This window comes from Mytilus trossulus, chromosome 10 (genome assembly GCF_036588685.1).
Source record: "Mytilus trossulus isolate FHL-02 chromosome 10, PNRI_Mtr1.1.1.hap1, whole genome shotgun sequence".
Classification (NCBI taxonomy): domain Eukaryota; kingdom Metazoa; phylum Mollusca; class Bivalvia; order Mytilida; family Mytilidae; genus Mytilus; species Mytilus trossulus.
In genome coordinates, this window is record NC_086382.1 from 61,994,106 (window position 1) to 62,009,743 (window position 15,638).

Genomic DNA, 15,638 nt, shown 5'->3' on the forward strand with positions numbered 1-15,638 from the left:
CCAAGAGTGTATTGCTGCACCTCACCCAAATTATGTTAATAATAGCGACTAATATCGTTTGATTTGAACCTCTATTGTAACAACAGACCCATATGTATAAATACTTACCATGTACACTTATTTGAATGTCTAAAATGGTACTATCATTAAAGTCACCAGTTTTTGTCATAATCAAATCTGATACACGAACTTTTACATTGAAACTTTCAGTTGTAGCAGGAATCTCATTGGTCGTCATAATATTGCCATTCTGGTCAATGGAAACTAGTCCTGAAATGTAAGTTATTTGTATCTTTCATTATAAGTATATCATTTTATCAGTCGCAACACTACTACTGCACGCACTTTTTATCTTTTATAAATTGTATTAATGAACCATCACTTGCTAGATTTTTTCAACAATGCCTGCGAATATGACCGCATATACCAATGAAACACTTCAATTAACTTACTTTCATTAATTAAAAAATGTATTGATTAAAAAATTATGTATAAAAATTCAAAGTTCATATGTACTACTTTCATTAATTAAAAAATGTATTGATTAAAAAAAATATGTATAAAAATTCAAAGTGCATATGTATCAGCGGATATCACAATGTTATCTTTTATTTCCATTATTTAAAAAAAAACACTCAGCGAGAATTTGTTATTATTTATTCAAAGTTCGCAAAGGTAAAAAAAAACAATGAATGTGAAAGCCATCTTATTCACAGAAAAGTAGAGCTAATGAATGTGTATACCTTCATTATCGTCAATGATGGTATATACAATAGTACTATAATCTGGTTCAATGTCATAGTCCCAGCAAACAAGGCTGGTAACAATTGTTCCGACAGATGCGTATCGGCTCACTTGCGCATTAAGGATTTCTTGTGATTGTAAACAGACAGGAGGGTCATTTTCATCAATAACAGTTACGTTTGCCGTGCCATAGCCGGAAAGACCTCCATTGTCTGTTACCTTAAAGATAAAAATCAGTCATACATACTGTGAATATAAAACCGATTCAATAGGGGAGAATATGATATAAGTAAGTGTTTATTTGTCTTACTCCGAAGTAGTGGTAGCACTTTTTATATTTTAAAGTTGCTTGTAAGACAAAAAAAAAACATGCAAGCATTGAATGTAATATGAAAGTTATCATTAATTTTATTAAAATTGTTATTTATGTTATTAAAGCTTTATAGTGTTGTTCCTAAGTATGACATAGGATTGAGACCGAGATAAAACATATTCAGATGAAAACACGGAATTGTTAAAATCGTTTCTATATGAATAGCAGTAACGTAAACTTTATTTCTAATTCAAACTAAATTGGAACCAATGGTTTTAACAATGGCGTATTCGAATGATTTTGTGTTAACATTTGAAAATCACAAAAAAAATGACAAAACACATCAAAAACGAATGGTAAACACATGTAACGTTTACAGTGAATTGCAACTACTTTTGTTTTACTATTCTATTATTTATAATGAAGGTGTTTCCACTAAGTTATATTTCGTGAAAAATAGCATGTTCAAGCATCGTCGTCCATATGGAATTTGTGAGAGATTTTAAAAGGTTGTTTTAACTAATGGTAATATGTTCGTGTTTTGCTAATTTAACTTACCATCAAAGATAAGGTGTGCATAGATACATCCGATACGTTTAATGGTGTACTTCCTAGACGTAATACTCCAGTGTCTTGGTTCAAAGTAAATGTACTGTTTACTGTTTGTTCAACTAAAATATATCATAGTAATTCTTTAGTTTTATCGTTTGTTTTGTAATTCTTTAACAATTCCATGCAGAGAAGTTATAAATCATATGATTTTAATATGATATTTCCTATTTAAAAGATTTACAAATATGTATGTGCATCGCCAATCATATAAATATTTTTTATGGGTTTAATCATGCAGCTTTATCATACTTGAAATATTAAATTTTTTAAAACATCTCCGAAAACATGGATTTTTATAATTCGACTTAATTTTGACAAAAACTGCAAACGAGAGCAAAACTTTTCTTACTTGTAATTTTCATATGATTCTTTCAACATTAATATGAAAAGTTTGAATAGTTGTTATATTTAAGATGCATATAAATAAGTTCAGTGAAATATTTACTAGTCCTGTAAAATACTATACCTATTGTATATGTTAATGTATTATATCCCGGTAGAGTATCCGGGTCTTTTGCTGTTATAACACCCAGCAATGTTCCTGGGGGTGATTTCTCTAACAGATTAAAATCACGGATATTATCAAAGTATGGTGGATTATTGACATCCAGGATTGTCATAGTAAATACTAACGCTATCATTCCTATTTCATTATTAGCGTATATTATGATCTGTGGAAATAGATAAACATATTAAACATTATTGAATTGACAAAAATATAAAACTGACAACGTTAATCAGAAAAGTTAGACCTTTTTCGAGTTCATCCGTCACCGGAAAAAACTCGTCAATTATACGCGCCTTTATCACCGTCATTTGTGCGTTTAGGGGCGTCGTCACTTCCCTTCCAATGTTGAGCGAGTGGTTGGAAAACTATAATTCTATATTGTACGAATTATTCGGCAAATTGAATTCTCAAAATTGACAATCAACACTGCTGTCATTAGGGAATTGTCAGTAAGTACCTACAGAGCAACCATTATTTCTAGTTTATCCTGCACAAAGACGACCACTAAGACGCTTGATGAACGTAAATAGTGCAGGGATACAGGCGACCCCCTCTATCTGGTAAATGACGTCATAAAGGAGTGCATAATTGACGAGTTTTTGCCGGTGACGGATGAACTCGAAAGTGGTCTATTAGAACTGCTGTATTCGGGGATTTTGTTCACTCAATGGCACATGTTGCACAGGTAAAGACTGTACCCATCTGTACTTTTAACTAACATGAACGATTGATTTATGTGGCATCAGCACACACAGTCTATATTTTCACTAGAGCTTTTTTCAAGTATTTTAACAAATCTAACTTTCAAACAGAATGTGTATGGATTCGTAATGATATGACTATCATTTATCCCTATCAAAACCAAAGAGATGTCTTATGATTGCTATTAAGACAATTATCCACAAAAGTTCAAATGAAGAAGATGTAATCAATTATGGGCAACCGCTCGTGGTTTATTCCCGATTGTCCCACTTTTTTAAATTTTAGAGTTCTGATTGTCCCACATGAAAAGTTCTGATTGTCCCACATTATTTTATGTAGTAAAATGTTCTTAGATAAACAAGGTAACTGTTGTTTGTTTTGCTAAATAAACAAGAATTAATTATTGCATATTTAATATTAATTTTATAAAAGTATAAAAAAAAATGTTCTTTAAATCATAAGATTGATACACTTTTGATTAGAAAAATATAATATTTCTGATTTATGAAATAGATCTTTTAAGGTCTTGAATTAAAACTTTTTTTCTGAACCTGATTTTTGGGTTTATATATGACGCTAGAAAAAAAATTGGTGACGAAAATCATATGTTGGTGCACTTATTTTTGCTACAGCCATTTGAAAGTACCCAATTCTGATGATTTTCTCAGTTTTCATCAAATGTTATCCATTTTTGGGCTATTATCATGAAAAAAAATCACAGTTTCACAATTAAACTTTTTTTTTCATACTTTCAATAAAGATAGAGTGGATCAATCTGAATAGATCTAACTTTAAAAAAACTATAAGGAGGTGTCAATATAAGAAAGTTTAATAAAAAAAAATATTGTTTTTTTGTAATTTTGTTATTTTCTCTTTTTTTAGAACACAAATCTTATTATTTTAACCTCTTTGTTATAATTGATTGAAAAAATACACATTTGAGACATTTGAAAGATTTTTTTTTTATATGGGATGCACATGCGTCTGGTAAAACCATTTCTTGTACCCCAATCTATTTTCTCTAAATTTGCATTAAAGGATGTTTTTCCATTTTTCCCATTGTTTTTGCAGTCAACAGGACTCTTCACCAATTATAAAGAAGAGCCAGACTTCCATAAGAAATAAGAAGATGTGGTATGATTGTCAATGAGACAACTATCCCAAAGAGAGCAAATGACACAGAAATTAACAACTATAGGTCACCATACGGCCTTCAACAATAAGCAAATCCTATACCACATAGCTACAAAAGGCCCCAAAATGACTAATGTAAAACGAGAAAACAAATGGCATAATTCATGTACAAAATAATGAATGAAAAACAAATATGTTACACGGCAACAAACGACAACCACTGACTTACAAGCTCCTGGCGTGGGACATCACCACAACAAAGACACTAAGTACAGATCTGAGAGTACTCGCAGTACTGACTGCTGGTTCAAAGCCAATAAAAATAATTAAAAAAAATATGCATCTTAGACTGAAAAAATGTTGGTTTTTTTTAAAGACTTCACATTATATATATGATACTTCAGTTGTACCTACTATGAGCAAAATAAAATATGTAAATATTATTATTTGTTCTGATTTTGTTCATATTTTATAAGTTACATTGATTAGTAACCTTTGATTAACTGCAACACGCTATAAAAACAAATTAATCATTATAAAAAACAGTTCCCAATTATCCCACATTTAAACTTCCCAATTGTCCCACAAACATATTCCCGATTGTCCCACAAAATTTCATTACCTTTTTACCTGTAATTTCAAAAAGTGGGACAATCGGGAAGACACCCCGCTCGTACGTGTCTTTTTCTTTTTTTTCATTTTCATCTTTTAATAATTATTTTGTCTTAATTATTGTTCTGTCTCTTTTGAGCAGGATTACTGGTTCTGTTTGTATACTCTGATTGAGATTATGTCTGCCCTTGGAAGTAATATCTAAATATTACTTCCATGGTCTGCCATAGTAAAACTTGACAGGGATACTATTTGTGTACATAATTATGTTCTCTAATGTGATAAATAAATACAAAGTGGTGATATGATCTATATCTCATATAAACTAAATAATTAATCCATTATACCTCGTAAATTCCAGATTTATTGTGAAGGTCCATGGCAGGGCAAAGGTCAAGGCTACCATTGACATTGCTATACAGATCAAATAGTTCAGAGGTTGATGTATAGTTTACAAAGCCACCTTGTGGGTCTTCGCATTTTATCATAGTGCTATAACATGAATCAAGGTTGTCTTGTACCGTACCAGTTCCTTCCAAAACATTACATTCAGGAGGAAAATCTGCAAATGAATAGAAGAAAAGTTAACCGAAGCACGTTTTGTAAAGTCTAGATCATACGGTTCAAATAAAATACAAAACATTTCATATAAATATAATGTACAACCATACGGTTACAAATAGTGCATGCATAGAATAAGATTAAATTGATACTGATAAGTTGTATTCGTATCCTAAACCTCATTCGGTTGCTACAACTGTGGCACCCATGGTAAATTTATGTGCATAGAAACCTGATCTTGTGCTAAGACCTTATCGAAAAAAAAGTGTTATCAAATATAATCTAACGTGTTTTACTTACCATTTACGAAGACTTGAACATTGATTGTAGTATTTTGACCATCAGTATCTGACACTATAACAGCAAAGTCGTAATACTCTAAAGTTGGAGTTTGTTTCAGCTTGAAATCACCCGTATCTGAATTAACACTAAACGTATCTGAAACATAGTTTGCTGAATTAAAAGACAGTGTCATTGTTTATCCTTCCATATTTTCGCTTATTCTGATGCATTGATAAAGTACATTTGATTGTTTAATAAAAATTGCAGTAGTGTCTTTAAAATTTGAAAAAGAAATATTGCTACAAAGGAAATGTTTTGTTGATTGTTCAATTTTATTTTTTGAGTAGATTTTATTAAACTCAACAGTAAAAATTAAATGGAGAGCATGTATGAAGCGAAGCAAAGTTATGTCTACGTCTAGATGGTAAAAATTTTTATTTCATTTGATCAAATTTTATATATTGAACGTACGAGGTAGTACATGTTTGTTATTTTAAATAATGATTTTAGCTGAAAAGATAGGACATTTTTGAGTGGGAACTTACTTTTGTCCAAAGACTGTATATTTTGAACAGCATCAGTTATTGCTATTTGGTATGTAACATTGCCATGATCAGGGTCGGTACAATCCAAAGTTCCGATCGTTGTTCCAATAGCTGTTGTATCGGGAATTGTCATTACATAAGTTTCCAAAACATGGGTACAAACTGGTGCCTCATTGGTACTGTTCCCCTGAAAGGAAAAGTTACCATTCTATTACATCAAATAAGCACACTTGTTATTATGCCAACTTATGAAATTTCAAGCAGACGTTGTCGTAATATATTAGGTATAAGATGTTGCATTGGTTTATCAGTGTATTTATCAATGTCATGTGTATAAATAGAGACTGAAATTTAAAAAAATATAATATGAACATTTAAGATGATTGATATGCTATCATTACCAGGGGAACACCCCTCCCCTGGTTAGGGTTACATACATATGGTGAATCATAGACTTAAAAAATGTCTTACTCCAAACGTTGTCTTGTTTATGGAGCCTCAAAATCCTGTATCCGCCTCATAGTCCTTCAATGTGGTCAATCAGTGAAAAAAGAGATAATACTGCCTAATGACAGGTTGTTGTTTTGCATTAAAATCATTTATAAATGACATGTACACCGTCAAATAAACAATGGTAACAGGGGGCCATTTAAAACTTAAAAAAATAAAATTTAAAAGTCAGGAATCTATATAGTTTAAGACCATATTTTAAACTATAAATGTCGTCTTTATTCTAGTTGGCTTTGGGTTCGGTATATTTTTAGTTAGCTCTTATCCCATATATTGCTTTTGTTCCCATTACAAGGTTCTTGTTTTCGTGCATTAAAGACTCTGAACAACATATTAATCATAGTTTCTAAGTTGCATTGTAAAGTATTTATGCATGCTTTTGTTTTATTTGTACTTTTTGGCAAAAATTATGTGTTTCTAAGTCCGATTGTCACATCATATTTTATGATTGCCAATGAGACAACTCTCCACAAGAGACCAAATGACACAGAAATTAACAAATATAGGTCACCGTACGACCTTCTACAATGAGCAAACCCATACCGCATAGTCAGCTTTAAAAGGCCCCGAAATGACAATGTAAAACATTTCAAACGAGAAAACTAATGACACGTTTTGTCTCTAGGAAGTCTACATCTTTTTTCAAATGATCAGATTGACCATATAATGACCCTTAATCTAGGAAGTTATTATCGCGATATGTACATGTCTTATAGTATTAGGGCGAAGGTTATATACGAGTAATCGCCATGCTTTATCCACGCGGAATTTTGAAAATAGATGTCCAGCATTCTTTTATTTATTTTTTCTTTATAAAAGAAAGAAAGAAGTGTGTTTACATTTTCATTTTTTTTAAGTTTTCTTCACAATCCGTCTTTTGTTTTTGTCAAATATAAGTTTAATATATCTATTAATGTTCAATGGCTGTTTCTTTTCTATATCCTGTTGAAAACATCAGTATCATACAGTTTAGGTGCTTTCATATTTGGATATTATGAAATTGAAAATATGTCTAAGCTAGTTTTATATATCTTTGTAACACACACTTGGTCAATGCCAAAAGATTATAATGAATATGTCATGCAGGATATCTGATACTTCCTAAATCATATTTTCTTATATTATTGTCAGATAAAAAAAGAATAAGAATTAAAAATATGAATGATTCATTTCTGGTTATCTATAAATATTAGGATACTTCTTGGAATTACAAATAACAAGATATCATTTATTTTTAGCTTCAGTCTATTCCAAAGTAAAGAATAAGTTATGACATGCAAAATACATGTGTTGATATTCCTTTTCTGTTATAGTGCATTATTTATGCAACTTGAATAAAAAGGTAATGAATGCGAAAACACGTTGGGCATAGAGTTTTGGAAGTGGATATTTTTTCTAGACATATAATATGTTTGGGCTATATTGCTAGTGCCAAATGTAAAGGGCCATATTGCTTTACTTTATGAAACTTTTCAAAATGTTTTTAGAACACAAAAATGTAGAAACCATATCAGGGCAAGCTTTCCTGAGCAGAAATTAATGGATAGGGAGTAGGGTACCATGTAGATCAGAGATGTGTAGTGTACAATGTAGAACAAAGATGTGTAGGATACCATGTAGATCAGAGATGTGTTGGGTACCATGTAGATCAGAGATGTGTAGGATACCATGTAGATCAGAGATGTGTTGGGTACCATGTAGATCACAGATGTGTTGGGTACAATGTAGATCAGAGATGTGTAGGATACCATGTAGATCAGAGATGTGTTGGGTACCATGTAGATCAGAGATGTGTAGGGTACCATGTAGATCAGAGATGTGTTGGGTACCATGTAGATCAGAGATGTGTAGGATACCATGTAGATCAGAGATGTGTTGGGTACCATGTAGATCACAGATGTGTTGGGTACAATGTAGATCAGAGATGTGTAGGATACCATGTAGATCAGAGATGTGTTGGGTACCATGTAGATCAGAGATGTGTAGGGTACCATGTAGATCAGAGATGTGTTGAGTACCATGTAGATCAGAGATGTGTAGGGTACCATGTAGATCAGAGATGTGTTGGGTACCATGTAGATCAGAGATGTGTAAGGTACCATGTAGATCAGAGATGTGTAGGATACCATGTAGATCAGAGATGTGTTGGGTACCATGTAGATCAGAGATGTGTTAGGTAACATGTAGATCAGAGATGTGTAAGATACCATGTAGATCAGAGATGTATAAGGTACCATGTAGATCAGAGATGTGTTGGGTACCATGTAGATCAGAGATGTGTAGGGTACCATGTAGATCAGAGATGTGTAAGGTACCATGTAGATCAGAGATGTGTAGGGTACAATGTAGATCAGAGATGTGTAGGGTACCGTGTAGATCAGAGATGTGAAGGGTACCATGTAGATCAGAGATGTGAAGGGTACCATGTAGATCAGAGATGTGTAAGGTACCATGTAGATCAGAGATGTGTAGGGTACCATGTAGATCAGAGATGTGTTGGGTACCATGTAGATCAGAGATGTGTAAGGTACCATGTAGATCAGAGATGTGTAGGATACCATGTAGATCAGAGATGTGTTGGGTACCATGTAGATCAGAGATGTGTTAGGTACCATGTAGATCAGAGATGTGTAAGATACCATGTAGATCAGAGATGTATAAGGTACCATGTAGATCAGAGATGTGTTGGGTACCATGTAGATCAGAGATGTGTAGGGTACCATGTAGATCAGAGATGTGTAGGATACCATGTAGATCAGAGATGTGTAAGGTACCATGTAGATCAGAGATGTGTAGGGTACAATGTAGATCAGAGATGTGTAGGGTACCGTGTAGATCAGAGATGTGAAGGGTACCATGTAGATCAGAGATGTGAAGGGTACCATGTAGATCAGAGATGTGTAAGGTACCATGTAGATCAGAGATGTGTAGGGTACCATGTAGATCAGAGATGTATAAGGTACCATGTAGATCAGAGATGGGTAGGGTACCATGTAGATCAGAGATGTGTAGGGTACCATGTAGATCAGAGATGTGTAACATACATGTGTAGGGTACCATGTAGATCAGAAATGTGTAGGGTACCATGTAGATCAGAGATGTTTAGGGTGCCATGTAGATCATGTAGATCAGAGAAGACAATGCATGAGAGTTCAAACAAGAAATAAAAGGAAATTTTAAAGTTTCATTCATTAATAACCGTGGGTTTATCATTTCTTTGGAGGAGGTATGATAGTGAGAAATAATTTGGTTCCTGAAATTACAAATTAACAATAGACGCATTCAAGCATTTCAACATTTAAATGTTCAGTTCATTGCTATTGAATAAACCAATTGGTTTAATTTGGAAACTTTATTTGTGATATCTTTAGGACATCATTAACATGTCGTTATAGCATTTGAGCAAAAAATGCAATTTCATGCATTCTTTGTTTTTGTATGGTTTTTTTCGTGACTAAGAGCTTTACACAAAAAGATATCTTATACATTTTTTAAATATCTTTGTAAGATACATAAATTAGCAAAATATCTTTTAGAGTAAGGGTTTTCCTTATTTCAGTTAAAATATCAAAACATTAAAAATAAGCTATTTTTGGTAGTTTTTGCTGGTTTGCACTCAACTTTAAAAGCCCTTATATTAATAAATTAGACAAAAGTCAAACAAATAGATACTAGAGTCCAACAGGCAAATGTCTTAATATGAACATCTGTAGAAACTTAAGGATGTTATTTGGTCGATCAATAAAACTTTTTCTTTACTTTCCAATTCAATACCTTTCTTCTTTTAAGGAAGTTTGTAAGCCCTAAAAGACTCAAATAAAAAAGGTGTCTTACAGTTTTCTAAGTAGAGAGGGAAGCCTCCTGTGAAATTTGCTAGGTTGACCTGTGTCTACTATTCAATACATAGATATAAACAGATGATGAGGTATGAGTGCAAATGAGACAACACTCCATCTAAGTTACAATTTGAGAAAGTAAACCATCAAAGTACGATCTTTCACACAGAGTCCTGTATCACTCCAAACAGCAAGCTATAAAGGGTCCCAATTTTTGTTTAGTTATGGTGCAAATAACGACCAATCGTCCGTATTCGTCATACCTTTGATCTTTTTAATATTCAACCTGACACATGTAATGAGTTTCAAGATTCTAAATGTGTTTTTGTTTATGTTTGATTGTATACGTGCTTTGTAAATATCAAAAGAAGTATGTGTGCATATTACTGAGACAGCATTCCAACAACAACATGAAATCAACAGACATCTAAAGGACAAGATACAGTCTTCAACAGCGACAAAAATCCTCCAATTATTAACAAAATCGTAAAGAAATGACAAAAATAAATATCTTCTGAAAGGATTCATCATGTTCATATTTCTTTTGACGGGCAAATTTGATATAATGCATGCGATGAATGATGAACATGCCATAATGGTTGCTCTTAACATTAATGCATTTTCCTGGAACGTTATACTTCATAATGTCCAAGGAAAGACTCGAAGACTGGGTTAAAAAATTTGTTATGTCTCAAACAAATTAAAGTATACTCTGTTAAGAAAACAGCTTGTCAAAGTTACCATGTTTATAATGTATTACACCAGACGCACGTTTCATCTACATAAGACTCATCAGCAGTGCTCGCTTCAAAAAGTTGAAGGCAAACCCCAAAGTAGAATAGCATTGCAAGCCAAACTTTCCAAAAGGTTGTGATAAAAAAAACTTCTAAGCCCATCTATCCCTGGGGTAAAAAAAACTAAGTGTTCCGGTTAATTCAATATATCATTAAAAGTAAATGTATGGAAAAATTACCATATCTATGATATTGCATCGAACACAAAGTGCTGACTCCGGGGCTTTTAGAAACAACCCCATAGACATTATTATATCTATCGACTCTTTCATTCAGACTCTTTAGTTCTTACCGTTTGACTTCTGACTTCATCACATGGGTTTTCTTTCTGGTTGCAGCCACCTCCGATTGTAGATGACACGAGCAGGAATGTTGTTAATATAATTCCCACTTTATACATTTCACTTATTTCACGTTCTTCTAGTTTGTTGTTCTTTCCGTCAGCATATATTTTGAAGTTATTGTAAATTATAAAAGCCTGTAATATTTTAAGAATTTATTATATTTATTTAGCAGAGCTAAAAAAAAATATCATTATCCAATATACGAAAAAAAATACACGTGGAACTTTATTAACTTTTTTCATAAATTTTGATAGTCACATATTAAGAAGAATAAAATTATATTACTCCACATTATCTGAGTATTATGTTATTATTATTATTATGTTATTATTATAATTGATATTTTCATTATTTAGACACTTTTTCCTACCTCCTTATATCGATCTTATCAACGTATCAATAAAAAGATTTAAAACAAGAAGGGAAAAACAAATGTATTTAAGTTTTAAAGTATCCTGTTGAAAACGGAACAAGTTATCCCTTTCTAATCCTGTAAATAGGGAATACTATTTTCACATTCTAACGCAAGTGATGTTCACAAATATATATCAGAAAATTATGTTTTGACGTATTTTATAAATATACATCAGAAAATTATGTTTTGACGTATTTTATAAATTTCCCTTATCAATCCACATTGTTCAATTCAGTTTTGCATTGAGACTCATAAATGCGCGTTGCGCGAAATAATCAAAAACTTGATATTGATTGGTATTCGTAAATATTTGTTTTTTTAAATATGAGTAGAAAACGATTTGTTTGTTTGTTTGTTTGTTTGGTTGGTTGATTTTTTTTGTTATAACAAAATTTCATTAGCATGTGGGTCAGAACTGTCAATATTCTTACTATCATATGCGTGTTTTAGTCTAAATTTTGATTTCGGCATTTCGCAGTTTTCAGTATTTTTAAAAACCCTGTTTACGTGTGTTGAAAGTACCCCGGCTGTTGGAATTTATAACTATGACTTTGTGATGCCAACGGCGAAGATGATACAATTATTTTATTCTAAATAATTTGTATATGGCCAAATAGTTAAGGGTTCTTTTCTTTTGCTTTTATTTGGGGGGGGGGGGGGGGGTGTCATAAGTTTACCAATTTTCTTATTTAATGGCTTGTTATCTTATTGTCCATTATCTGATTACCTTTTTATTTCTAATATATTTTTATTGCCAAACAGTAAGGGGAGCGGTTAGGGTAGGAGGCAACATTCATAAATTCACCCTGGCCCTCTCAAATGCTTTAAATTTATTCTCTGATTGAATTTTTATTTTCGATAATTTATCATTCGCCAATCAGTTAGAGGAGGGGCAAAATCATTAGTTTACCATAGTCCTCTCAAATGGCTTTCAGATCTATTCTCTGATTTTTTTTCAGTTACATTAAAATAATTTTAAAACTCTATGTGTATCTATATACATGTATGTTGTGCAATCATTTTTTGAATGAATTGAATAATTTTAATGTATATTACAATATATTAAAGAATGGTTACGTCAGGAAGAATGTGAAGGACGAACGTAGAGAAAAATAGTATACCAGAAACTATCTACGAAGTACAAAATAGTTATATAAATTAATCTATATTAAAACTATGAATTACTTATATTGATGAGATTAAAAAATAAAGTAATGTGTGTTTCAAAATTAAACGTTTAAATCTATTACAATGACAGTTGTTATCCGCTTATCCTTTAGAACATATGACAAGCTACATAGTAAGTTAGTCTGATCTTAGTAAACTATAAGTGGTTATTGGGAAATAAAGGATATGTCACACGTCAATATCTAAGTGTTTCTGAGGGTTCGTGCGTTTAAAAAACTTAATTGATATGCTACTGAATTTTGTGAAAATATGAAATGTTTGTCAAATTTGAATATCAAACAGAAATGCGTAAACTTTCTATTAGCTTGAACAATTTCAATTTAAAATAAAAATGTTTAAGCTGATTTTCAAGATAAAGATTTGGGATGCGGATCTGCGCTTTGATTAAACTCTCAGCTCAAGATTTTTAAAACACTAAATATGCACTCTTTAACGAAAGGAAAACACTGTTATAACAAAAACCATGATATGAATACATTTCCAGTACACAAAAATGTTAGAATTTCTGTGTCATTTGATCTCTCGTGAAGAGTTATCTCATTGGCAATCACACCACATCTTCTTTGTATGGCCCCCAAACTAAGTTGTCGGTGCCATATAGTTTTAGCCTTGGGCGAAATTCCGTTATTCCGTCATTCCGTCATTCCGCAACAAATCATTATACTTTTTTTTAAATGCTTTCAGATATTGGGCTGAATTGTGGTATGTAAGTTAACCATGATGAGTTACAGATAAAGTTTAAGTTTTGTTCAGCTCGGCTAATTTTTTGTCGAAATTACGGCCTTTTTTCTACTTTGGTAAATTTTAAAAATCACAGTTATACATACTTTTCTTCTAAGCGCTTTTAGATATTGGGCCGATTTTTGGTATGTGAGTTACTCATGATGAGTTACATGTTTTTAGGGTGTGTGCATTCGCATGGCGGTTAATTTGCCAATAGCAGACAGGTATACCTGTCAGTGCACCCGGTCTGTCTGGGTTTGCCGTTCGAATGATCCCTTTAAATCTTTCGATAATCTAATGTTGTCAATTGGTTAATTACATTTTTAACTTCAAAACAGAATACGAGTGAAAGTTTTCCTTTTTCTGAATTTTGTGTGTTAATTTTCAACCTTTTTTATTGATCCTATCAAAGCTTTATGAAACCAATTTAGAAGTACGGTGAAGTTATAGCATTGAGAGAAGACACGGTTTGTATGAAGTATTTTAAATTTAATATCTTCGTATATATATACGATAGTATCGAGATGTACTTGTGCATGTCTGCAGCTGCATTTATTCCTCGGTAAAACTGTTGAATAAAGTCTAGTAATGATCCATACTTATTTTCGGTGCCTTTTATCTCTATATTTTAAAACATTCTCTTGAAAAAGTTGAAGGAGTTGTTGTATTTAAACATTTGTTATTAAAATATTATTAATGGTCTACTGATTCTGTTCGCAAGTTGTTAAGATTTGAGTAATAGTGACATTTTTAGTGGTCTTGTGATGTTTGTGAATATAATTTTATATTGTTTTATTTTATGTACTTATAAGACATTGACGTATATCATGGGAGCTTTTTTTTAATTTAAGACCACTGTTGGCTTTTCCTTTAATGTCATTTCTTTTACATTATTTATACTACAGAGGGTGAAAAGTTAGTTTACTAAGTGTTCAGCAAAAATGTATGAACACTGCACAGTGCTTCGCTAGACAAATTTCAACTTGATTAATTGGTAAGTGTTTTCTTTTGTCCATTCACAAATACTTGATATAAAATAAGGAGATGCCATGATTGCCAATAATACAATGCATGCTCATTATGATATTTCAACTAGCAAAATCATAGTCAGGTGTTGGGAGAATACTACAATCTAGAAGTAGGTACTAGTAGCTTTAAAATTATACCAAGCCTATCATGTACAGAATATATCATGTACATATAAATAGTTCTGTTACCATACATTTTTAATGATTTTACACCAGTCTCATTACGTTCCCTGGCCTGTTCACATATGTTATTTTCTCGCCTGTCGCCTCTTCTTAATTTTTAAGTGTTCACATACAATATTTTAGAAATCTATCACCAGCCTCACTGCTTTTGTTCTCAGTGTTCATTATGTACATACGTATTTAGCTGGCTTAGCATTTCTCATTACTTAGATTATCAGTGTTTACATACATATGCTTAGGGGTCAAACACCTGCTTTTAGTGCTGACTGTTTCTCATAGATATTTTGTTGTCTTAACATATCTCATTACTTAATTTTTCGGTATTCACATACGGTATTTTTTGTGATCTTACAACTGTCTTGTTGCTTTTGTTTTCATTGTTCACATATGTATTTTTGCTGGCGTTACACTTCTCATGACTTAAATTGTCAATATATTTTGTGATTTAACACCTGTCTTGTTGCTTTTTCCGTGTTCACTGTTCATATATGTATTTTCACTTTCTTACATCTCAACTTAAATTGTAAGTGTTCAAATACAATATTTCTAGTGATCAAACACCTGCCTTATAACTTAAGTTTTCACTGTTCACATATCTTTGCAT

General features: G+C 32.0%; 1 protein-coding gene across 4 annotated transcripts in view; it reads right to left on the reverse strand.

Annotated features, from left to right (window-relative positions):
* The window catches only part of LOC134688338 (uncharacterized), a 40,410-nt gene extending 28,784 nt beyond the window's left edge, over window positions 1–11,626 (reverse strand). For all 4 annotated transcript variants that reach the window (XM_063548950.1, XM_063548951.1, XM_063548949.1 and 1 more), the window contains exons 1-8: window positions 11,446–11,626; window positions 6,014–6,200; window positions 5,487–5,624; window positions 4,973–5,187; window positions 2,136–2,340; window positions 1,616–1,728; window positions 744–963; window positions 109–270 (exon numbers count right to left, since the gene is read on the reverse strand). In XM_063548950.1, coding sequence (XP_063405020.1) covers window positions 109–270; window positions 744–963; window positions 1,616–1,728; window positions 2,136–2,340; window positions 4,973–5,187; window positions 5,487–5,624; window positions 6,014–6,200; window positions 11,446–11,553 — 1,348 coding nt within the window. In that variant the 5' untranslated portion in view covers window positions 11,554–11,626. The remainder of the gene's footprint in view (window positions 1–108; window positions 271–743; window positions 964–1,615; window positions 1,729–2,135; window positions 2,341–4,972; window positions 5,188–5,486; window positions 5,625–6,013; window positions 6,201–11,445) is intronic.
* Between the last annotated feature and the right edge of the window lie 4,012 nt (window positions 11,627–15,638).